The sequence below is a fragment of the Fusarium tjaetaba genome (genome assembly GCF_013396195.1).
Source record: "Fusarium tjaetaba strain NRRL 66243 chromosome Unknown NRRL66243_c0000230, whole genome shotgun sequence".
Classification (NCBI taxonomy): Eukaryota; Fungi; Ascomycota; class Sordariomycetes; order Hypocreales; family Nectriaceae; genus Fusarium; species Fusarium tjaetaba.
In genome coordinates, this window is record NW_023501426.1 from 57,579 (window position 1) to 81,701 (window position 24,123).

At 49.3% G+C, this 24,123-nt stretch overlaps 10 protein-coding genes across 10 annotated transcripts; 7 read left to right on the forward strand and 3 right to left on the reverse strand.

The window, feature by feature from the left end:
* Positions 1-1,209: 1,209 nt before the first annotated feature.
* FTJAE_10004 (lactoylglutathione lyase) lies at positions 1,210-1,812 on the forward strand (the record flags this gene model as incomplete). Its single annotated transcript, XM_037342805.1, has 1 exon — positions 1,210-1,812. The coding sequence occupies one exon, from the start codon at positions 1,210-1,212 to the stop codon at positions 1,810-1,812; it is 603 nt and encodes a 200-aa protein (XP_037202942.1).
* A 1,723-nt stretch (positions 1,813-3,535) lies between these two features.
* Positions 3,536-4,487, forward strand: FTJAE_10005 (uncharacterized protein; the record flags this gene model as incomplete). Its single annotated transcript, XM_037342806.1, has 2 exons — positions 3,536-3,654; positions 3,707-4,487. The coding sequence occupies 2 exons, from the start codon at positions 3,536-3,538 to the stop codon at positions 4,485-4,487; spliced, it is 900 nt and encodes a 299-aa protein (XP_037202943.1).
* A 689-nt stretch (positions 4,488-5,176) lies between these two features.
* On the forward strand, positions 5,177-7,882 carry FTJAE_10006 (uncharacterized protein; the record flags this gene model as incomplete). Its single annotated transcript, XM_037342807.1, has 3 exons — positions 5,177-5,990; positions 6,725-6,742; positions 6,789-7,882. The coding sequence occupies 3 exons, from the start codon at positions 5,177-5,179 to the stop codon at positions 7,880-7,882; spliced, it is 1,926 nt and encodes a 641-aa protein (XP_037202944.1).
* Positions 7,883-8,095: 213 nt separating this feature from the next.
* Positions 8,096-9,240, reverse strand: FTJAE_10007 (TAM domain protein; the record flags this gene model as incomplete). Its single annotated transcript, XM_037342808.1, has 3 exons — positions 8,096-8,552; positions 8,598-8,802; positions 8,850-9,240. The coding sequence occupies 3 exons, from the start codon at positions 9,238-9,240 to the stop codon at positions 8,096-8,098; spliced, it is 1,053 nt and encodes a 350-aa protein (XP_037202945.1).
* A 312-nt stretch (positions 9,241-9,552) lies between these two features.
* Positions 9,553-10,473, forward strand: FTJAE_10008 (alpha beta hydrolase fold; the record flags this gene model as incomplete). The annotated part of the gene is made up of 1 exon (XM_037342809.1): positions 9,553-10,473. The coding sequence occupies one exon, from the start codon at positions 9,553-9,555 to the stop codon at positions 10,471-10,473; it is 921 nt and encodes a 306-aa protein (XP_037202946.1).
* Positions 10,474-10,875: 402 nt separating this feature from the next.
* On the forward strand, positions 10,876-11,754 carry FTJAE_10009 (ribosomal L1; the record flags this gene model as incomplete). The annotated part of the gene is made up of 1 exon (XM_037342810.1): positions 10,876-11,754. The coding sequence occupies one exon, from the start codon at positions 10,876-10,878 to the stop codon at positions 11,752-11,754; it is 879 nt and encodes a 292-aa protein (XP_037202947.1).
* A 457-nt stretch (positions 11,755-12,211) lies between these two features.
* FTJAE_10010 (uncharacterized protein) lies at positions 12,212-13,702 on the forward strand (the record flags this gene model as incomplete). Its single annotated transcript, XM_037342812.1, has 3 exons — positions 12,212-12,268; positions 12,412-12,780; positions 13,001-13,702. The coding sequence occupies 3 exons, from the start codon at positions 12,212-12,214 to the stop codon at positions 13,700-13,702; spliced, it is 1,128 nt and encodes a 375-aa protein (XP_037202948.1).
* Positions 13,703-14,801: 1,099 nt separating this feature from the next.
* FTJAE_10011 (uncharacterized protein) lies at positions 14,802-15,080 on the forward strand (the record flags this gene model as incomplete). Its single annotated transcript, XM_037342813.1, has 1 exon — positions 14,802-15,080. The coding sequence occupies one exon, from the start codon at positions 14,802-14,804 to the stop codon at positions 15,078-15,080; it is 279 nt and encodes a 92-aa protein (XP_037202949.1).
* A 743-nt stretch (positions 15,081-15,823) lies between these two features.
* Positions 15,824-16,075, reverse strand: FTJAE_10012 (mitochondrial phosphate carrier; the record flags this gene model as incomplete). Its single annotated transcript, XM_037342814.1, has 1 exon — positions 15,824-16,075. One exon carries the CDS (start codon positions 16,073-16,075, stop codon positions 15,824-15,826), a length of 252 nt encoding a protein of 83 aa, XP_037202950.1.
* Positions 16,076-16,910: 835 nt separating this feature from the next.
* FTJAE_10013 (homeobox meis3-B) lies at positions 16,911-18,716 on the reverse strand (the record flags this gene model as incomplete). Its single annotated transcript, XM_037342815.1, has 1 exon — positions 16,911-18,716. The coding sequence occupies one exon, from the start codon at positions 18,714-18,716 to the stop codon at positions 16,911-16,913; it is 1,806 nt and encodes a 601-aa protein (XP_037202951.1).
* Between the last annotated feature and the right edge of the window lie 5,407 nt (positions 18,717-24,123).

The following is a 24,123-nucleotide window of genomic DNA, read 5'->3' on the forward strand; positions in this document are numbered from 1 at the left end:
ACGAAACTTTGTTTTTTTATGGCGTTTGGATTTTGGGGGAATTGAAAAGTCTATGACGAATTTGAACCCATGGATTTTGACTTTTTGGCATAGACCAGCGATAGAATCTTGATATCAATAGCATAGATTGAATTGACCAAGATGACACTCGGCGGACGCGTCTGAGTGTGTCTCGGGGAATTGCCTGGAGCAGTTCAATTGAAAGCAAATTCTCAATTTTTTGTGTCCCTGCAACGTGAATGCGACGGTGATGAGTCGTCCTCAATTGAGAAGATCATGTACCTTGGAGCCCTGTGCCTTTACTGTGCTTCACTGCCTTGTACCTGCAACTCGCAACCACCAGCAAGAAAATTCCCCCGATCGGCAGCGGTACCCGCCGTGAACCAGGCTGCAAGCATCCGTGGCAGTGAGTGCACAGGGGGAATGACAATGGAAGTATCCAATGTGCATACGCTGCCAGGGTTGTGATCTCAAGCTTGGCTGGTTCATCTGGATCGACACAGATTGCAAGGCAAGTGCCGAACTCAAAAGCAAAGATCAGCGGAAGTGAAAACCTGGAAAGCTTCATAAGATCAACGATACATATTTCTCAGGCGACATTCTTTTGCACCGTCAGGACCGTTTTGAATCGTGAAGCTCGTTCGATCAGCAACGTAAAGTGAGGAGTTTCAGTGGGTGGATGCGACGATGTCATGGCGTCATTTAGGCCAGTCTTTAGGGAGCGGTCCACTATCACGAAAATAGCACAGCATGTGAATACGACATCATTATCTTCACCTCCGAGTCATGGATCAGTTGTGCCCGAGAGAACGGGGTTGTAGAGCATTCAAAATAATTGCAATTCTCTCGCAGCGGACTAGATTTTATAAACAGAAATCGGACAAGTGTCGTAAGCTTACGTTGTGATATCGTGCGCTCGCCAATCGCTCCTGTGTCGCGTTTCGCTACAAGCAAACGCGAGGTTGAGCGATGGGCCAAGACATCTACAATGCCTCATCAATCCCTCACAGGACAAATCTTACGTGTAAAACTCGCCCGAAAATAAGACGAGCTCGATTAATTGAGAATTTCATGTTAGATAGATGACAAGGTAGTTTGATGATAAAAGCCAATGTCCTGCATCTATCCGGTTTTCTGTCCGCATCCCATCTCATTCAGTCACTCCGCACCGTCAACAGTTTATTAGTGTTTCCTGTACATACCAAAATCATGGCCCTATTTCTATCAACTCTTCTCTTTGGAGCCCAGCTCATTTTGAGCGCATCGTCTCACTCAATCCCCAATATGCTTCCTCGATCAGGACAACATCAGTATCCATACCCTGTACTGGGCTCAGACGAAGCTGCAGATTATGCAACAACTGGGTATTTCATCAATCATTTCGCCATCTCTACCAGAAATCTCACTGCCAGCCTTGACTTCTACTCTAGAGTCCTTGGCTTCCGCAAAATGTTCACCTTGTACGTCAGCAAGACATACTCCATCACCTACCTAGCCCATGCCCACGGTGGCAAGAACGGAACAGGATATCAAACCGCTCTGGAGTTGAATCGTGAGAAAAATAATGCTCAAGGTCTTCTCGAGATTTACTACCTCGATATTCCTACCAATAATATTAAGTCTAGCTCTCAGCATCCCAACACCTTTACTCATATTGGACTTGTTGTACCCGACGCCCAGAAGACACAAGAGCGTCTGGAGACGATGCCTGATCTAAAGATTGTCAAGAAATATGGAGAGAAGTTTACCCAGCTCACTGATGATCTTGTGATCGGCCCGGCTGTTGGACTGCCGCCTGCTATTGTTGCATAGTTGAGCCCGGAGGAGAGGGAAGCAATTGTTGAAGGACTCGGGGGTAGCGTCGATCCGCTCATCTTTATTGTTGATCCCGATGGAAACTTTATTGAGATTCAAGGTGAGGAGGGTGCTGATTTGGTACAGGGATGAGTCTAAGTTGTACAAGAGAGTAGGGGACAGGTGCCTGGGGAAGCGTGTACGGGACGGTTGGGTATGTAACAGGATCTCGTGCTCATCAAAGTGTCATTTTGGAAGCTTCGGCCATTTATTCAAGAGTAAATCAAAACATTACGGCACCTAATTAGTTTGAAATCGATTTGAGATACATTTTGTTACGTGGTGAGCCCATAGTACATGGAGCCCCCTAGATTAAGTGAGTATAATGAGCCGCCAGTATAGGAGAAACTTTTCAATGGTTTCACTGGCACCTCCTACTACAGGAAATCCTTTCATAGTTGCAATCAAGAGTTAAAACACTCCTACTAGCCCTACGAAATTATACACCTCGAAGCTAAGGGCCGAGAACGCTTTAGACTTGCCACCCTTGGTCTCAACCCCACGTGTTTCTGCAAGCTCAGGCACTAGGTCTTCTATGAATCACGCAACAGATCCAATGGTGTTCTTTTAATATATTCCGAAGCTTCGATAGGTCGCCAACGTCAGTGCCCCTGCATATCGGCACCAAATAAGCTGCCGTTCCTGAGTCCCCCGCAATTTGCGTGGGTTATTCTCCATGAACTCGGCACAGCGGAAATAGACATAAACTGAATATTTACATAGAATCGCGAGCTTGTGATGTCCAATTTTTGTGCCTTCTCTTTGTTTCAAACTGATCAGCTATCATTCACACACGCACCGAGATCCCTCCAATACCAACACCGCAAAGCATGCCAAATTCAGACCCAGCCAAGCTTCCCCTTCCGCCCCCAACTCAACAGCAACACAACGAGGCTGTCGAAACCACCCGCAATTTCACCCTGCATACGACAGCAATCAAATGCTAAAAAGGCGGTCAACGGTGCCTCCGAGCCACGTAGCTGTTGGAGTACATACATATGCACGCAGCCGGTTGATCAGACCCAAAAGGGGTTGGGCAATTGGAGTTGGCATGGGTTGGGCCGATTTGGAGTCGCTGTGAGGGGTCAGAAAAAACACCAAAAAGGGAGAAGGAAAATGTAGTTGCGATGAAAATAAGTCATCAAGCGGCTCTGCGGTCATCATGTGTCTCAAAGGCCCAATGCCCAGCTCTTCATTTCTGCTCACGCAAATGCTGAAGCGGCCACCATCTCCTAACGTTTCTTTGGATTATTCCTCTTCGAGTACCGTCCCGTGAGATCGTCTATTACTGTGCTGCTGACCCTTCGGCTGTGGCATAGTGTAAACCAAGAAAGGTAAGTCAACTCTCCGCTGTCCAACGAGACGCGACTGTTTGATGCGACACTGTCTGACTGTTATCTGCACAGCTGAGACAAAGTCTTACCACCTTCTGGTCATCATATCCCGATCCTGTTCCATCGAGAAAAGCCCCCAAAGCAAGAGAGTATCGACAACGTCACAGCGACTGGACAGTTTGTCTGTCCCTGTCTCGAGCTGTGAAGGAATGACCGTCTGCTGGGTCAATCTTGCCCGTCGACAAGGACTCCAGAAGGCATCTTCAGTTAACAGAGAAAGGGTCACGTAAGACCGTATCCAAAAGACCATACCGTCGACCGAAACGTACCATTCACTGCCTGTGATAATGAGAAGATCTACCTCTCATCACGGTGCTGCATCACACAAGAGACCGTACCCCTGCGTGATAGCAGATAGATTCCCAGGGAAATGCAAGAGGAGTTTCAACAACATTGAAAAGCTCAAGTAAGCCATACGACGTCTCGCGCCAACCCTCAAACGTACTAACCAGCCTCAGCGAGCATATCAAGCGATGCCACAACCCATTCCTCTGGTGCAATGATTGCTTGAAGAAGTTCAACAGCTCCTTCAGCCTGGAAGCTTTGGAACGTGAGAAGGAATATCATAAGGCGATATGTCCCAAAGAGCCTTCCGAGAAGAACAAAGCCCTCAGGGAGAAGGCTTACGTCATTGACGAAGCTCGATATGAGCTTTGCAAGAAACTGGGTTGGAAGCAGACTGCTGCTTCACATGAGCTGAATCGCGAAACAGGCGGCAAGGAATGCGTGTCTCAACGGAGCTGGAGACAGATCCGTGATACTATCTTCCCAGCCGACACCGTAACGGTGGACGAGTCTCACGAGCTTGTTGCAAGAGTCGAGAACGAGAAGAGAAATCAGATGTTCTTGACGCAGTTCCGAGGCAGAGACTCACTTGTCCCCACACAGATAGAGATGAAAACGGTCTCTCAGCCACCTCCAACGGCTGATAACACGTCTCACCTGTCCACGGTCCTGTCTGAGGTAACTGCTCCCCAGACTGGTCCAACGACCATTGCTTTCTCTGATCCTGGACCAGATGGCAAAGACGAAATATTTGGGCTTTTCCCCCGAGACATGGAAAATTTGGATTATGAGATTACCCCCCTCCCTAATTTCCAAGATCATGAGTCTGGAAACTCTTTGACAGGTGCGGGAAAATGGCACAATGAGATCTTGGATCTGGAACTAGAACCTGACGTGGATTTCGAACAGTGGTTCAGTGAAATAACTCGGCCTGACTTGACTGGAGGAGAGTGATGGAGAGTATATAGATCAGATTGTCAAACTTGAATGGAGGACTTTACACTCGAAATCTTCTGGCAGAATGGACACAACTCAGCTTTATATAAACTTACTACATAAGAATGATTCCTCGAGAGTGACTCAACATGAATGTGCGAATCATCATGCCGTATGTTTGCTGACTTGAGGCCCTCTATTTGTCATTCGGGCTGAAAGGGATGCCGCAAGTGAGGAATCGATATGCTGTGCGCCTACCACGATAAGCTGCACGTCATCATGGAAATTACAATAAGCTGAAATGAAGCATTGTATTGGCTCGGTTGTATGTTGTGCAGACTCTTGATCAGCATTGATCTGATGACCTCGGTGAACTTTTGCACGCAACCTCCAAGGCAGTCAACGGGGATTGTTGACAAGGGCTCGGAACACGACATCCCACGCCTTTAATGCAGTTCGGTATCATGATATATGCTGTAAAATGGTTATTACCATCGGATCATCATAAATCTCGACGTTATAAAAATATCCGATCTCGGACTTAAGGTTCGGCTGCTTCCGCTGAGGGCGTACTTGACATCTCAACTAAGTGGGTACCTCAGTCGCCCCAATCGAAGCCAAAGTTCAATTCAACTCTGACTCCTCATCAACACTTCTTTACTCTCAAGTCCGCGCCCTACGGATACATTCATCCGAAAATAGACGCTATGCGCGTTGATAACGTTGATATGGGCGATACTAACGATACGGAGCACCCCGCCCCTCCTGACGCAACCTCCAGTGGGGAGCCCTTTTTGGACTTTGACACATTGGCCTTTGATCCTGGTACACTTGAGTCCAACACATATGAATCTGCTTTTGAGAATGGATTGGGAGGAAGTGATTTTGAGTTCAATTTTGACGATTTATGGTCTGCGGATACGACCCAACTCCCTCTCACGGCAGATAACACCGGTTTCGCACAGACCCATCAGCTTCAAGACGACACCAGCTTGCAACATGATGGCTTACAGCGCGCAGGGACTGATCAGCTCGAACTCAACTTCGGGGACCTCATGAGAAATGCTTCTGAATCCCCATCAACCAGATCACCCAGCATCCTTACCCCGCCAATTCCCTCTCCACTGCCCCCAAAGATTGGCCATCGCTTCACCCTCGATGCCATCCGTTCATTGAAGGACTGGTTCGCTCGAAACACCGATAACCCCTATCCAAATGAAGAAGAAAAGAATATGCTGGAGCTCCAGACCGGCTTGACTCGAACTCAGATTACAAATTGGCTAGCAAATGCTCGAAGACGGAGAACTACTACCGACAGCGGAACTCAGACGGCTTCAGGAAAGTCTGGCAAGGTTCCTTCCGAGTATACACCAACACGAGCTGGTACACCAATACCACGAAGACGATCTGAGAAGGGGATGCATCCTTTGCAGAGATGGGTTGATTCACCGCCTGAGAATGAACCGGCTGCTGTGTCTGCTATTGCACGTGCGATGGCTTCAGGTGCATTAGTCACTTCCAGTACGTTTCCTTGCATCCAACCTTTAGATTAAGTCTGACAAGAACAGGAAGTCGAAGTCGGAGAGGAACATTCTCAAGTGATGAAAGAATACCCCGGAGACGTGGCCATAGATCAAACGCTAGCAGTCTCGGGACATCAAGAAGCGCATCAACAGACTCACGTTCCTCGCGCGGCTCCATCAGCGGTACCTCATCACACAGTCGAGGCAGGTCCATTCAAAAGCGAAGGCCACAGAAAACATCACTTATGAAACCCCGGCTCACATTCCAATGTACATTCTGTACCGAAACCTTTAGCCGAAAATACGACTGGCAACGTCATGAGAATTCATTACACCTGTCTTTGGAACGATGGGAGTGTTCCCCTGACGGCCCAACAACCACCGATCCAGATACTGGCCAACTCGTCTGCCTATTCTGCGGTGAAAATAGCCCCAGTGATGAGCATATAGCTGCCCATAATCCATCTGCATGTCAGGAAAGATCATTTAGCAGGAAAGACCACCTCAAGCAACATCTGCGCCTTGTGCACAACGCCAAGTTAACTGAACTTTCTATGAAACTATGGAGGACTGCACAACCAGATATCATCTCGAGATGTGGATTCTGTCAAGCTTCAATGACTAGATGGATTGATAGAGTTGATCACGTTGCGAACCATTTTAAGATGGGTTGTACGATGAATAATTGGGTTGGCGACTGGGGTTTCGAAGATGATATATTGAAGACTATAGAGAAGGCCTTACCGCCATGTAAGTACCACGAAACGCTTTGAAGCATTTGGCTAATTTGCATCAGACTTGGTAGAATTGGAACGTGGAACTCCATTCCCTTTCGCGGCGAGTGGTAAACCGCCCGATTCTCCTCGAAGTGCATACGAGCTCATCACGCTGGAGTTGGCATATTTTATTTCGAATCACACCGACAATACTGGGAGTCTGCCAAGTCACGATAGTCTACAACTGGAGGCATGTCGCATCATGTTTGCTTCAGAAGTAACATTTCCTGAAGCGAACCTGGACTCTCACGGGAGTCCATCATGGTTTAGAGACTTGCTTCTGTCCTCTGATGAGATTTCTCAACAAGCTCGCTTCGCACCAATTCGATCGAGTACAGAGAGTAGACTTTCTGTATTAAGGGTCAAGGGCAAGAACTCGTTGTTTGAGGAATGTCCCTTGGAGTCGCGACTGCAAGCGTTCATGCGGGATCGAAGAATGAGGGGGCTTTCTGAGGTATCGGATGGAGAGCTACAAAAAGAGGCAGGTCGTATTGTCATGCAGATGGAAAGCGAGCTTCAAACGAAACCGGAATTCGTTGCGAACTGGTTGATTGGTTTCCTGTATAAATCAACGAACTGGATAAGCGACTTTCGGCGACGTGCAGACCTAATGTCAACCGATGACAGCTGGAAACTCCCATCGCCAGGTAATATGGCATGGTCTGCCGAGCCTACAAGTGCCCAGGTACAACATGATCTATCTTGGGTGAACAACTCGTCTCTCTTTGACGGAAATGACTGGTCTTTTGGAGGGCAAGCTGGGCCGTCGGGCGCAAGCATGACCTGGCAAGCGAACGAACCAGCCAATAACGCTGATCAATCCACGTTTGACCCATCGCTCGATGACTTTACATGGCTTTGGTCAGACGATAAATCACCACCAAAAATACCACAGACGACCCCGAGTCCCGGAGCCGAAGGGGAGTCAGGCCTCCGACCGACGTGGCTTGGTCCGGGTATCTATGTCTTGAATGACCCGAACCATCTCCCCTGGTTTGCGCGCGAGATGAAGAGATGGGTAAAGGCGGCCATGTCACCGAATAACCCAATCTCTCATGTTCCTTCTGATGAGGAGCTCAGACATCAAGCTCGATGCCTGCTTTACAACGAGTAAGTCCGCGCCCTCTCGTCTTTGACGCATCCAGCTTACCCTTCCAGTGATGACCCTTGGAACCAAACACCTGCAGACCATGCGCAATGGTTGGAGATGTTCAAGAAAGAGGTAGGAATCATTTGAAACGTGGGCAAGAGGATCCCTACGCGCTCAGGGAAGGACTGTGATAGCAATGCAGGAGCCCGCAAATGCAGGACGCCATGGAAGGGCAGTCTATGGCTGGAAAGGCTTCTGCGCACATAGCGAATGGAAGTGGACATAAGAATGCACCGAAGGATCCTTCAAGTCCTTTCGGACCTTGACAAGGAAGACTTCAACCTCTTCAGGCGTCCATCCCAAGGCTCGGGTGAAGGGACCGATGGTGATCGCATACAGACCGTCGTAGATGACGCTCCTGTTATAAAGGCCAATCATCTTGAGACTTGGGTCCTTCGGCCATGGACCGACTGGCACTTTCTTGATCTCGTGGCGGATATTGACGAATCCAGCGTCGTGCAGTCTGTCGGGGTTCTTCTCGGCAGCGTGCATCTCAATGCCTGACTTTGCGAGGGCAGCTCGGATGTTGGCTACCATTTGCGGTGGTGTAAAGTCGGGACGTAGTGTTCCGTCGTCGCATCCGTATACCCATCGGAATTCGGGAATTTCGATCCATCCTCCTGGCTTTAACGCGCTGCGAATGTTAGCTGTGAGCGGCCATCGGGCGCGGGAGTGTTACCGGTAGATCTGTCCCAGCAGCGCAGGCCAATCCTTGATTGCGGTGGACATGTTGCGCAAATGGACAAGGTCTATCGAGTTTTCGGAGTATAGCCACGGTGCTTCGGCGTCGTCGACGAGGAATCGGACATTGGGAGGAACCCATGGTGGCTGAATGGGACTCAGATCAATCCCAATTACTTCGGCACTGGGATATTCGTCGCCCACTGCAATAAATCAGCCAATCGCCCTCAATCGGGGTTATTTTGCCTACTATCAATCGCCCAACTTCCAGTGCCTGTTCCGATATCGAGGATCTTCTGAGGATGGTTCAAAGGCGCATTGTGCAACTTGCCGCCAAGCAGATGCACTGCAACCGTGTGCTTCATGTCCTCTCTTTCTTGTTCGGGGAGATCATTCGGGAATTGGTACAAGCCCTCCTTGAATTTATGGTATCGTCGACTGTTCTCGAATTGATAATCGCGCACACTCGAAGCTAGAGATGACGACTGTGCGGAATGCTCGGATGAAGCGTATCCATCATCTGTTGCGACATCGTCGTTTGTTGGAGGAGCTGGGTGATCGGGTTCAATTGGAGGATCGTGCTGTTGTAGCTCGGGGACTCGATATGAGGGATTCGTCGGGGGGTCTGTTGTATCAGCCATGATGAAGTAACTGAAGTAAACAAGCTGAAGAGAATGCCCGGGGAAGTGGAGTTTCTATCTCTTAGTGAGCGCTGTCCCCATTTCTTGGGACTTGAGTGATATCGGGTACGGGAGATCAACAGCCCGTGGTTGATTTGATCGCCGGATCACTGCCCGTCTCCGCCATCACTGCAACCAACCCCACCAAGAGCGTTTTTCTGCTGTTGGTTGTATCACACTGCTTATCTTTGCTGTTGGTCGAGACAAACAGCAGCCAAAACTGATTCTCATTGCTTGGCGTGTTTGTCATTTATGCTTAATTGGTTAGACGCCATGGAGCCCTTCAAACTCTCCCTGCAAGACGGCACTGTGCTCTCTGGAATCTCCAACATTCCGTCGTCGCCCTCGACTGTGAAGCATAGGCCGTTGGTGGTTGGACTTCACGGGGGGTGCTATACGAGCCACTACTTCGATGCTACCCCAGAATGCTCGGCGAGGGGTATCAGTGAAGCGCTCTCTGTGCCGTTTGTGGCTATAGATCGACCAGATTATAGGGATACTACGCCCGTGGGTGGTATTCCCGAAGGATCAAGCTATCCCGAACAATGGGGACGGAGACTCCATGAATCCATTCTCCCGGCCCTTTGGAAAGAGTATGGACTATTCAATGCATGCACATGCATCGTTCTTCACTGTCACAGCCTTGGAGCCAACGGTGCAATCGTCGCATCATCCCTGCACGCAACCTCATCATCACCTGCATATCCCCTCGGCGGTATCGTCATATCAGGCTTTTGTTCCCTATTAAAAGACACAGGCGGCCATGTTTCGCAGCCCGATCCTCCACCCTCGTATTTGAACATCCCTGTCGAAGTAAAAGACAAGACGTTGCTTCTTCCAGGAACGGCAGACGAAACTGTTTATGCACAGTCTGAGCGCCTCGACCACGCCATTCCGTTTGAGGAACTTGCAGCGCTGAGAAAGTCTTGGTTGGGTGAGTGGAAAGACAAATGGGGCGTTAATGTTACGGCACCTGTTATGATTGCGTTGGCGGAGCGAGATCACTATTGGGATGCTACGGAGGAACATTTGAAGCATTTTAGGGAGGGGTTTCCGAAGAGTGAGCGGGTGGATTTGAGTATCGTAAAAGCGGCACCGCATAATATTGAGCTGAGCTATTGGGGTCCTGGGTGGTATGCGAGGAGTTTTGGGTTTGCGGTTGAGTGTGCGGTTTCACTTGCATTGCAGAAGTGAGGTCGAGTTGATTTATATTTTACAGTTATATTATACGGGATGGAATCTTAGAGGTCATTTACTTCTTATGAATAAGATTGTGTACGAACTTTCCATAGGTCACAAGTTTATGAAGATAGTTCACATCATCGTTGATGTTGAGTCAAGACTTGAGGTTAGGTTAGAAATGAATTATCTTGTGTCAACAACGAACAGCTCAAACACGTCTGCAATCGGGTCCGGTGTTTTGATACTTGGATAGTCCTGTGACACTTTCAAGAGGTGAATTTCCATAGCATTGGTTGAATGACCTGACTCATCAGTCAAAGGGCGCGCCCCTCATTGTCAAACTCCAAGATAAAAACAGAAGAACTCATCAACCTATTTCTGTTTACTTCTCACTTCAAGGCCTGAAAAGCTACCATGAGTCAAGCACCACCCTCGAAAGTCTTGGGCGCCTTTGGCGCAGAAGGGTCTCTTATGCACGTCCCGGGCGGTCGAGGTCTCTGCTATCGAACTTTGCAAAGCATTCTCCTCCGACCATCAGACGACGACGAAGAATCCGAATACACAGCATCCCTCTGCAAGTCCCTGTTTGAGCTTCATCCCAGTGACTACCGCGTTCCTAGACCTATCCATGCCTCGGGATCCCCTGCGAGATATGTTTTCGATGGCTGGACGGCCTGGGAATATCTTGAAGGGAGAGCAACTCCTCACGGAAACTTTGATATTCTTATGAGAGCTTGCCGTGCCTTTCATGCTGATATCACGAGATTGGCTATTGCGAGGCCCTCGTTTCTATCTACGAGGCAGAATCGATTTACAGAGGCGGATCTTGTGACTTGGGAGGAAAAGAAACTGGAGGATGTCGAGAAGATCAACAGCGATGTTATGGCTACTATTCAGCCAATCCTTAGCCAACTTCTGGAGCTACGACAACCGTTTCGACAAGAAGTCAAGAACCAACTTATCCATGGCGATTTAACTGGAAATGTTCTATTCGACACAGATACCAACAGCCCTCCGGCAATCATCGACATCACGCTTTACTGGCGACCGGTTGAGTATGCAGAAGCTATCATAGTTGCAGACGGACTCATCTGGTTGAATGAAGATCGGAAGTTGGTCGACATGTTTGGAACCGATCATACAAGGATTCAGCTCCTCGTGAGAGCTTTGTACTGGCGGTGCTTGTGCTTTGCTATTGATCCGTTTCTTCCCTTCGTGAACGAGAATCTCCCAAAGGCGAACTTTGCGGGAGCTATTGATATTGTCAGGGAGTTTATGGGCGAGTGCATTTGAGATACTGAGAGATAGGCTGTTGCTTGCTCATACACAGAGCGTTTGAAGGCCACGAAGGCCACGATAGTTTCAAAGGCGCTCATGGAAGCTTCATCGTTTCTCGAATAGCATTGGTAAATACATATCTACAATTCAAGCAGCTCAAAACATCCATCCCTCACTTATCTTGTATGAACTGGCATATGAACTTCTGCACAAGCACTGCCCCGTGCCCAATCTGACAAGCTAAGCCTGTTTGCTGTAGCTTGATACCTGATAAGCGGCGCATTTTTCCTCCGTAGAATTAGACTAAATATTAAGCTTGTCTCACGCACCGTCTCCTCTCTCATCCATTGGCTCATCAGCGTCAGCATCGTTTGCCAAGCAGTAATCTCACGCTTACATAACACCCCTACCGTCATCTACCCCAAGGGAATCTGATCCTCGTTAGCTAACTCTGAACAGTCATCAAACAATCATGGTTGGTGTTCCGAGCAGTCGAGGCTGCAACTCATGTCGAAAGGCAAAGAAGAGGGTATGTATAAGTTATTATTCTCTTGGAGATGAAGCCCCGACTAATGAGATAAGTGTGATCAAAAGCAACCAAAATGCGGCCGCTGTATTAGACTTGGTGATGAGTGCGTGGGCAGTGGAACAAGGCGCTTCAAATTTCATCAGTACAAGCCTGATACACAGAGTACACAGCTCATCACACCTCCTGCTGAAACACCTAGCAATGATACGACTAGACTGACCGCAGAGTTTATATCACTTATGGAGATTGATGATGATCGGTTTGGTTTTGAAGCCTACGGTCCTTATTTCTTTGCAGATATTCCTCGGCGTATGGGTTCGAATTCTGCTCTTGATACTACCACTTCTGCCATGATAGCATCGTTCCAAGCAGTTCGTCTGAGGAAGACTGCGGACAAGAAGACTTTTTCTCTCTATGGAAAGGCGTTGAGATCCTTGCATGGCTGTTTGAGTGATAATAGCCAACCGGCTATGCTCAAGTTGGAACTTGTTTTGATGATGATGCTGTGTCAGGTAATTATACCCCGTTGGACGCTTTGGTTCCAGTACTGATGGCATTAGATCTGGATTGATAACAAACACGCCAACAAACATCGGGGGGTGATAGCCTACTTGTTAAAAGAAGCTGTATCTCAAGGCGAGATTCTTCACTCGGGGGATATACGAGCCTGGTGTTTACAAGCGGTAAGACCTTGTTCTACTTAGACATAACGTGGCTGACAGGAGAGAGTAGATATACGCCGCTCTATGCGACCCAAATGTTGAGCTTGGGTCATGGTTCTGGGACGTAGCCGTCCAGGATACTATCATGACACGACCATACCACTACGAACAGAGTCTCTACTGCTTCGAGCTCGGTGCAATAGGCGACTTGCCTGTTTTCCTTCGAGATCCGGAGAGATATCTTTACCAGTTGAAATGCTACTACAACATTCTCTCTCAAGAACGACAAGTGATGAAGAAACTCTACGAAGAAGCCATGGTGGCAACACTCCCAACGGATGCATCAGCAGCGTGCAGAATGAAAGCCATAGAGTACGCCTCCGGCCACGCAGGTCTTCTCGTCCAAGCAGCACTCATCGGCCCAACACTCAATCCCTTTGGTGTTCTTCCAGATTACACACAAGATTCTCGCGATATATGCGATGATGCGATACTTCTTGCCCATCGATGTCAAACATTCAGACCATGTGGAGCGTCCTACGTGCCTGAGCTCTTGAAGTTGGTCTGGGCGTCATTGGACGACGGATATAGACATGGGGAGCTGGAGAAATTGATGAATGAGTATGCTGAGGATGTTCAGGGTGCGAGCTATCTTGAGGAAGCGAAGATTATGAGGAAGAGGTTTGATGGTCTTGGATGGAGCAATGAACAGCGGTTCTTGGAGGGGAGGGATGAAGGGCTTGAGACACCGCCGCCGTGTGTGATTTTGTGAGATGAGATGGCACTAAAAAATTGTATCAAGGTGTAAGGATGAAGTTGGAACAAATAGTCCGATAAAGTTACAGTTGTCCAAGGTTCACATGTCACAAACCCCAGTCTGGTGGATGTCATTCTAGGGTAAGTTATTTGCTAACGTTAGAGGTTACGCCTGGTAGGGCATGGCTACTAATTTTAGAACCCAATTACACCATTAATTAAGCACCACGATGGTTGCACTCTTAATTCCTCCATTGCATCATAAGTCACCAAGCTAATCTCATCCTGCCTTAAGACAAATTCTCTCACTCACACCATCTCGTCTCTCGATCTTGAACATTCTTGGGAAAACATCCGCTGCGCAAAGCTTGCCCAACTGGGGGCCTCTTTTTCAGCTCCTGCAGATCGCGAGGATGATCCCTGGGCATCGACCCCGCTATTAGTGATCTAACAAAAGGCAGAGGATGAACAGTTGACGACTGTTAGTGGTGTAGCTGAATCCTGTGTCAGCCACAGTGCGCTAGATGGGTAGCGTACCCCTCTAATTCATGAGCTGTCTGGCTGTTTGCTCTCGACAATACGAAAATGGAATCAAGTTCCAAGACTTTAGTTTGAGTTGGTTTCTGAGATTGACAAGATGCTAACTACATGCGAGCGTTTATCCCACGATCATCATCGCCGCCCTCATAAACAGGGCAAGCGAGCATAGCCTCCGCCGTGGAGAATACTCACCAAAAGCAAGGAAGCTCATCAAATGACCCTTCACGACATTACACCCACCAACTTACAACCACCATCTAGCATCTAGCGCTCTCTCAATATGTAGTAGCTTCAATTAAACCCCTGTCATGGCGGTCTCATGTCCTGGAAGCTTGTTGGGTTAAGCTTATTTCAGTGCCTATCCCCGTCGATCAGCCTCGCGGTGTGAGTCTCCCTCGGGTAGCCCTACGGTATTTCAAGGCCTTGCTTTCCCAGTCAAGCCTCGAGACTGTCACTGTCGTCTCTGCTCGCGTCTTCTCTCTTGCCTCAGCACTTGCTCACCTTCAAACACTGCATACCTCGTGCTCATGGCCGATAAACCCACTACCGCCCCCCAAACATCAACCATCCCCACAATGACCACCGCCGAAAGGTCATCCTCCGGCTTCCTCAAAGTCATCGCCTTCTTCGACCTCGTCGTCAAACTCGCCGCGACGGGTGCGCTCATCGGAATCCTTGTTCTACTTGTGCAGTTCAACAACAACATCGATAAGCTCTTCAACGGGAGCAGATCTCTCCCCGTTCGAGTCTCCGATGCCGCGCCGCTGCGTATCATGCCCGGTTACTCGGGCACCTTCGATGTTCGAATGACGAATAACGCAAATGACCCCGTGTGGTTCAAGGTGGACAATTAGACGGAAGACTAGACGTGTATCATGTTTCGGCGCTTCATGGGGGTCGGTCTCATTTCGGTGGGAGAGGGCGGTGGACGGTTCATTTCAAGGCCTGTAGCGTGTTAATGTTATTCTGGTGGCGTGTTGTGGATGCTTACCTGCGCTGAGACTTCAGTAACACATTTTCTATCTCATGATCATCATGCTAAATAGATACAGTCTTTCATGATCTCTGTTACTGCAAGACCAAGCTAAGAGTCGCGTTGCAAGACGCGACCCATCCATCACGACGGTAATTGAACCGTGCACAAAGGCGACAAGACAACAGTCTTCTAGAAAAAAAAAGTATCATTTAGCAAACACCATAAACTAAATGCGAGCTATAAATAGTCTAAGCAGATCAAATGTAAATGTCGTTCCCGTGCCGTAACTGACTGATTATTCCCGTGCGCCCGTCTAAGATGGTACTGAAGGAAACTCCCGATCGGGTGAAACCGTTGAAATCCGGAAGAGGGGGTTCAGGGATACACGTGACCACCCGGATCGTGACCGTTACCGGCCCCACCCGGGCCGAGGATTGAACGCCGAGAAAATAACGTGGGAGAAACGCCATGAGTAGTAGGAAATTTGGTCGTTGTCGAATTCAAATAGATGCCGCTAGTGGTCTTTCTTCTTCCGTGTATATGTGGTTTTCATATATGTTTTGTGCTGGGTATTTTGTTGTGTCTTGTTTGTTGCTACGCTGCCCCCGAAGTCGGCCACGCTCAGGCCTTCCATGCGGCAAGATTGCCGAGCAAGCCGCGAACGCTGTTACGGCTCTCTTCTAGAACAGCGGCGTCTCGTGTTTGCTGGACCTTCGACTCGACGGCTTGCAGGACGCGCAAGTGCTCCTTCTTGAGCTCCTCGAAGCCATCGTCAAGCTGCTTGTGCCATGGGTACAGAACACCCACCTGGAAGCTGAGTGCAGAGCCAGCGATGACAAAGTTGGTGATGGAGAGGGCGCGAGTGATGATCATGGTGACTGATTTGAAGGAGTTGTTTTTTACTGACGCGTAGAGAGTAATGCCGTTGTGCGAATGAACAAGCTGAAGATGAAGGCTTGGGTTGGCGACAGACACGGGAAGCAAGACGCAACAAAGTTACAGAAAAAATAAAAGAAAGAATGAAATGTTACAAAAAAAAAAGAAGAACAAAGTTAAAAAGGAGTCCCGACAGAAAAGAACAACAGAGAAGAATCCCCGCATACGTACGTGCCCGTGACATTCGGCTCGGTGTTGCCCAATTTATCCAAAAAGGTAAGGCCGCCGTAAATAAACAGGAATCAACAGTCTCGGCTCGCGTGAGCAAGGGATGGTCGAGACTCTTGGAGTCTTGACAAGTCATGGAGAGTCGGACCAGGGGCTGTCAAATGAGACGCTGTCATCCGAACTCCGGATTTCACATGTCCACTGTTCTTGCGCGCGTGTCTCTTGTCACTTGTCAAAGAGAGTTTGACATTCGCCACAACTTCATGATTCCCCACAATGGCGCAAGGGTGCTGGAGTACGAGAGATTCGAGTCACTGAGTATTGGTCTCTTGAACTTGAGCTGAACTCTTGGTCGTGACCAAGTTGTTCTTAAGGCTTTCGCATTTCGCTTAATGGTTTCGAAATGTTGAATCAATTGAACAATGCTTCTACGGGCCTTCTGGACTTAACCGCCGTTAGCCGTCAGTGGAGTCACTAGGACAAGGTTCCCACGTGTCGAAACAGGGCTGCATCGGTTCCCCCGATTGTCTCCATTCTTCCGTACCGATGCCGGGTCAGTGACATCTCCCGTATCTGTCTGTATCCACCTCCAAGAGCGGCTCATCTACCGGCCTTCGGTACCCATATCGCCGGGGTCGTGGATCCCGGATCCTCCAACCCATTGCTCCATCGTCAACCCGGACCGGAAGTGAGCAGCGATGTGATCCGTCCGTTCTCCCCAGCTATCTATCATCACTTGACAGAAACCGCATTGGCTTCTTATTATATCTTGTCGGTGTTGTAGCAGACTCAGATCCGGTTTCCAGCCATCCCACTTGCGACAGCCATGAAACTTGTGAAGGTGCTGCCAGAGGTGGTCTTTGCGTGTAAACTTGCGCTCTGAAACAGGGCGTTCGGCACAGGTGTCGAATTCGTGAGCTTGAATGTGCTCGTCGCTGGGTGAGTTCTCACCACAGAAAAGGCATTGCGGGCCATCTTCGCTCATTCGCCAGACTAAAAACGATTGATCTGGCGTGACAGGCAATGCGCAAATCCATGAGTCGAGGCCTGGGAGATGAATTGACCGTTCATGGCGAACCCAGTCGTACTTTTTCTTGAAGCTTTGTCCGCAAAATGTACATTGAAACGCAACGAACTTCTTTGTTCGTGACCTCGAGGATGCAGTCCTAGATATGGAGGGTCCTTCTGCCACCGAAGTACTACCAGAGCGAGAGAAGAATGCCGCATCCCTTGAGCGATACGAGTAACAAGAAGATGCCGAGTTAGATGAGGCCTCTTGTAGATTAGAAAGCCAGAGAGAGTCATTGCTCGCAGATGATCCTGGTCCATCAGACGCCGCCGCGTCGCTATCCAGCGAACTGTGTCCACTTGACTGAGCAGCCAGGGCATTTTGGATCGCCGTCGCTGAAGCTGGCTCCTCATCGGGCGGAGAATTTTTCCAGCGATCCATGGGTGAAAGGTTTTTGCGGAGGTAATGCGGCATCGGTGATCCTGGTGCAAATCCTTGACGACCCCGGCCAGGCGATGCAGAGTAAGTTGAGGAGAGTCGATGGCGTCGTCTAGTATTAGCAAACCAATTGACTACTTGGCTCCTGCTCAGCCCTGACTGTTGAGAAAGACTAGCTTTCTCCTCCTCTGATGGGTAGGGGTGGTCAAGATTGGAAAGGTACCAATTCCGCAGCACCCTCGTCTTTCGCACTGATCGAGTGTTCGCTCTTTTGCCCGATAGTGCTGCCATTGAAAGGCCCTGCGATGATTGACCTTCATCGACTGTCGCAGGTACTCCTAGGATGCTGTGCTCGCTAACCCCGTGGAGGCGACCGATGACAGGCTCCGACGTCTCAAATTCCGAGGGTTTCCTCTTCTTCTGCCCCGCCAGACTGCATTCGCGGAACAAGGCGACACAGCTTGAACAACTCTTGGTAGGGTTCGGATTTGCTACCGTAGTTTGCAAGATTAGGCACTGCAAACGAGTTCGACGACAATTGGTGCATGGCACAGGAGGACGGGATGCTCCATTCTTGACGAAAAATTCATCAATAGAGGTCATGGGCGTTTTGATAGGATCAGTGGGAGCTGGCAACGGCGCTGGGATACCCCAATCTGTGGCTGGTTGATTGAGAAAAGAAAAGTCCTGGTTGAGATCATCTGCGGGGGTCTCGGAGGCAGCTTTGGCCTGCTGGAAATCGGCATTCCAATCAATCTGAAAATCCGGAATTTCAGTGTTTTGAACGTTGAACGCTTCTTGAGGGTTGATCGTCTGTAGCATGGTGTCGATATTCGCTCCCTCAGCAAGCGGATTTGACGGACTCCGCGATTGAGGGGCTGGATCGTCAACCTGGTCGTAGGGAAGCGTCAACGCAGCATCTTCGCCGCCGGTGAAGAGAATGTCATCCAGTGAAAAGTCCATTATGACACTGTAATGAGGGCAGTGGCCTCTCAGCGACTTCAAAGGGATGATGAGGAGGCATGTGAAGAAGATGTTGGAGTGGAGTTTTGGGAGAAGTTGCGATAACGTCACGCGTAGTGGTCGCTTGAAGCGATGTCGGTCGGGCTTAGTCACAGCCGCGATGCAAATGACAGCGCGCACCGCCTGTTTGGGAGATCCTTAACGACATTCTTTTGGTGTTTTATTGCAGGTCACCATTTGTTGTTTATTCTCGAAGGATGATGAGATCTACCTTTATCGCACCAATGCGCACGTCCAGTATTGCCAAGTTAACTATGCTGTGGAAGGAAAAACAGCCAGGTACTTGGAGGGCGCTGCGATGTCTTGGATTGGATGTGACAGTGAGCCCACTGAATCTGCCCATGATTCCCATTTACTGCACCTGCTCTGATGGTTTTCAAGTGGAAGGCATACAATGGGTCTTGGCTTAATTTTTTTAAGTTCTTTTCTTTTTTACTGTGTTCAGTAACTCAACTTCCTCGCAATGCACTTGCTGATTAGGTACCAACAGAGTGGCTGTCAGTGGTTCCATAGCGTCAAATGTGCTGTCACAACCAAAGCCAAACTGGCCGTCCCTTACAGCCGCAGTAATTAGAGCTCATTGTTCTAGACTTGATAAAAACACCATCTGGTGTGCAATGTGCATCGGCCTCAATCAAAATGCGGAGCGACACAGGAAGTCGGTTACCCTGACCTGTTAAATGCGTCCAGCGACGATCCAGACGCCGTATAAAATCGCCTGTTTCTGCATAATTTTACGAGCCAGCCTAAGCTAGCCTACATCAGAACAACAGCCAAACATGCGCCCAAAAATCATTGGTCTACGCTCTATTGATGAGTAGTTCTGCGATACCTCAACTTCATTACAGAATCATGAACCATCAAAGGTTTAGCAATAAGAGAAATAGAGATCTTTTGAGAATCAAGTCCTGCGAAAGACATGAACAATTTCAGGGCAACTCATAACACGAATTGGAATGGAGTACATGAATGAGTGAGTGCTCATTGTGTGGGGTTGGTCAAGTATGGCTCTGTCGCCAGAAGGCGCATCACCAATGTTAACTTGGGCGCATTCTCTTGCAAATTGTGTATAAAATTGTTGCAGAAATTCTTCACAAGAACTTTAGAGCATCTCAACGCAAACATCTCCTCTTCCTTCATCGTCACATCGAGTCTTGTTCTGGCTTCCCCGCTCAAATTCTCCGCATCAAACCTTCTTCATCGCAGTTGGAGAAACCCAGCACAACAAGCATCATGACCACTCGTCGACACGTCCACTTCAACTCCAAAGCCAAATCATGGACTTCACCTGAGCCCGCCTCTACAGAAGCCATTGATCGGTTTCACCAGAGTCTCCCCAACTATGAGCCAACACCTCTTGCCAGTCTGGACAGCCTGGCTAAGGAGATCGGGGTCGGAGCTGTCTATGTCAAAGATGAGACGAACCGTTTTGGTCTTCCCGCGTTCAAGATCTTGGGTGCTTCTTGGGGCGCGTTCCGCTCCATAACCGAGAAATTTGGCTTGCCTCTTGACTCAGATATTGATACTGTCCGAGAAGCGGCAAAGTCCCATCAATTGACATTGTACGCGGCGACCGAGGGCAATCATGGGCGTGCGGTTGCAAGAATGGGTGCTATCTTCGATATCTCAGCTGAGATTCACGTCCCAGCGTCTATGCATCCTTCTACGGTCAGGTTAATTGAGTCCGAAGGCGCAAAAGTCGTTATGTCAAAGGGCAGATACGAGGATGCGATGCTTGAGGCCGAGTCTGCGTCCAAGCATGACAAGGGGATCATGGTTCAGGACCATGCCTTTGGCGACTATCAGACCGTTCCACAGGTAAGTGATACTTCACTATCTATGACTAGATTCCATCCTAACGCATTGTATAGTGGATTGTCGATGGCTACGGTACCATGATGCGAGAGGTTGACAAGCAGCTCGGTTCCACCAAAGCTGACTTGGTCATTGCTCCTGTCGGAGTCGGATCATTCGCCCAAGCTGTAGTATCTCATTTCAAGAGACAGGGTACATCTACCTCCACGTTGACAGTTGAGCCTGATACTGCGGCGTGTTTGTGGAAGAGTCTGGAGAAGGGCGAGTTCACCGAGATCCCAACGACTGGCACCATCATGGCTGGTCTCAATTGCGGAGCTCCTTCAACAATCGCATGGGACGTGTTGAAAAATGGCGTTGATGCAAGCTTGACCATATCAGACTACGAGGCTCACCAGTCCGCCATGTATCTGCAATCTCAAGGCATCAACGCTGGACCCTGTGGAGCATCGACTCTTGCTGCACTTAGACGGCTGACACCGGAGGACAAAAAGGCCCTTGGGCTCAATGAAAAGTCCAATGTGGTGATCTTTTGCACAGAGCGAAACCGAGACTACGATGTTCCTCACGACGTTTCTGGCAATGACGCAGTTGCACTCACTCAGACCCTTGTCCAGATCAATTCAGCCAGTCCCGACTTGGGCTCTGTGCCCGGACCTGGCGAGACCGTCATCGCTCGCTATGTCGCTGCATGGCTTGAACATCGGGATCTGGAAACGCACTGGGTTGAATACAACAAAGGCCGTCCCTCTGTCGTTGGTGTCGTTCGGGGCTCCGGCGGCGGGAAAAGTGTCATGTTCAACGGACACCTCGACACGGTCACCATTATGGGCTACGATGATGATCCGTTGAGCGGAAAGATCGTTGATGGCCGTCTTTATGGTCGAGGATCCGCTGACATGAAGGGAGGTGTCGCGGCAGGTATGGTCGCCCTCGCCAATGCTAAGAAGCTTGGACTTCGTGGTGATGTGATCTTTACTGGTGTTGCCGACGAGGAGAGCTTGAGTAAGGGAACGGAAGATATCCTTCGCGCTGGATGGAGAGCAGATGCTGCTGTTGTGTCGGAGTCAACGAACCTCGAGATCAATCACGCGCACAAGGGATACTGTCACATTGAGATCAAGGTGTATGGACTGGCTGCACATGGTTCACGGGCTGATTTGGGCATCGACGCCATTGTCAATGCCGGCCATTTCCTCGTGGAGTTTGGTAAATACGTTAAGAAGTTGCAAGAAGGTGCTGGGGACGAGACCTTGGGAACAGGCACTGCACACGCGTCAGTTATCTCGGGTGGTGAAGAGGCATCGTCATATCCTGCCCAGTGCACCATCATTGCAGAGCGCCGAACAATCCCTGGAGAGACCAATGAAGTTGTCCAGAAGGAGTTCGACGACATTATTGCCAGGGTAGCAAAGGAGGTTACCGACTTCAAGGCAGAAGCCAAGATCTTCTTCAGCCGCCCACCCCAGTTCACAGCGGCAGACCACCCGTTCACCAAGCTCGTCTCCGGCATTGTGGGTGATGTCACTGGCAAAGACGCGGTCATTGCCGGTGCCCCATTCTGGACCGATTGTGCTTTGTTGGCTGAGAAAGGGATAGTGCCTCTGCTCTGGGGACCAAAGGGAGAGGGATTCCACGGAAAGGAGGAGTTTGTTCACGTCAAGTCAATTGAACAAGTGTCTGAGGGATTGGCCAATATAGCAGCTGAGTTCTGTAAGTAGGTAGATAGACGATGCCTTGTCCATTGAGTGTAATTGAGGATTAGCTCTTTGTTCTCATCTGAGTTGACAACTTGACCCTCTCGTTCTCACACCTTATGGTCGAGACAGGTTTATAGAACAGATGAACGGATGGTCTAAACGCGCAGGTAACCACTTTAAAGATAAGTATTGGTTCTGTCGGTGGGATCTAGAGTTCTAACACTGGAACAGGTAGCTCATATATAACGACCAACATCCACTGGCATCGGACCTAACCTCTGTCTAAGACTTCCCGTCTTATTCTTCCATCTATTCTTTCTATCAGAAGTTCACCTTAGTTCACCAGAACTCGACAAGTCATCACCAACCTCTGGCTTTCTCAAGTGACCCCTTTCTTCCATCAACCCACCCATAAGGGTACTACCATTACATATCACAACCACATCCCATTAAACATCACCTACTATGCTACCAGGAATACTGGTCACCGCATTGGGGCGGTACAAGGAGGATACAAACTCCGTCGCCGGCTGGCTTGCCTCCACGGCAAAGGCACATGGCTATAAGCCACAGTCAAACGAGACTCAGACAAGTTCCTCCGGCCGCCTGAAGGGAAACGCCAGAAAGAAAGCCAAGCAGAAGGCTGCTGAAAGTAACCAAGAAACAGGCCAGAAGTATACGGTTGCCATAAAGGACTTTGTCCCCATGGCGGAACACATTGCGGCGCAAACGAAGCCTCGCATTCAGGTGCCTGGCTCCTTTGCTACAACAATCGACCGAGTGATCTATGAAAGATCTTCTTTCAGAAGACTCCTTGTAGAACAGGGCGTTGAAGCTGACGAGACTGCCGACCAAAATCACGCGTACTTTGTACGTGTGCTACAAGCGGTTCGAGAGGCTCTACGCCCCAATATGCCGAAGTCCGCCAAAGACAAATCTCCTCAACCTGACACTCCCCGTAGCCTGGCTCAGAACTTTGGTCAACTGACAGTCGAGGAGCCATCACGGGAGTTCTTGAATGCCCCAGAAGTCGAGCGTCCTAAACAGATGACCCAGGATAACACTACCTACGAGTTAGAAGAACAAGATACATTGGATGATGCCTTGACTGTTTGGCATCTTCTGATGGTTGATGCCGGAAAGATCCGAGACCGCATCGCATGGGTTTGGAAAGCCTATCGCGATGGGAAGCTGGATATTACAGTTGCTGGGGTCGCCACGGACACCGGAATTCATATGCTAGCGGTTTTAGAGGAACAGTCACGCACAATTCTTCATCAGCATGGCGGTTGCCTTAAGGTTTCTAAGGCATGCTTTAGCAGCGTAGCCTCTCAACAGGGCTACGCCATGCAGGACATTAATGACTGCTGGGACGGGAGCTGTGACCATGTTCAGCTCTCCGAGCTGTTCAACATCACCTTTTCTCAAGCACTCACCATCGTTGAGCGGCTGGTTAAGGTATTTTCAAGTTCAAATGACATAGCCCTGAATCACACCGAGATGATAAACAAGCTCAAGGCTTGTTGGAGTGTACCAGGAAGCAACGACACCACCCTGAAGCTATCAGTAGACCAGCTGATGGCTACTCAGTTTTGGAACGCATCACTGCTACATATCGCTAAGCGAGAGGTATGCGGACCCCTGGACAAGTTCTCAGGATATGTATCGGAAGCTTGCCATTTCCGCAAGATTCTTTTTCCAACGGCATTCGCAACGCAGTTGCAGCTAGACATTTTCCATTTGCTGCAAGGCGATCTATCTCGAAGCTCCTTGCAAGTTCAGACTCACTTGAAGGATATGCGAGACCAGCTGAGGGTCGTCATCACCAACCT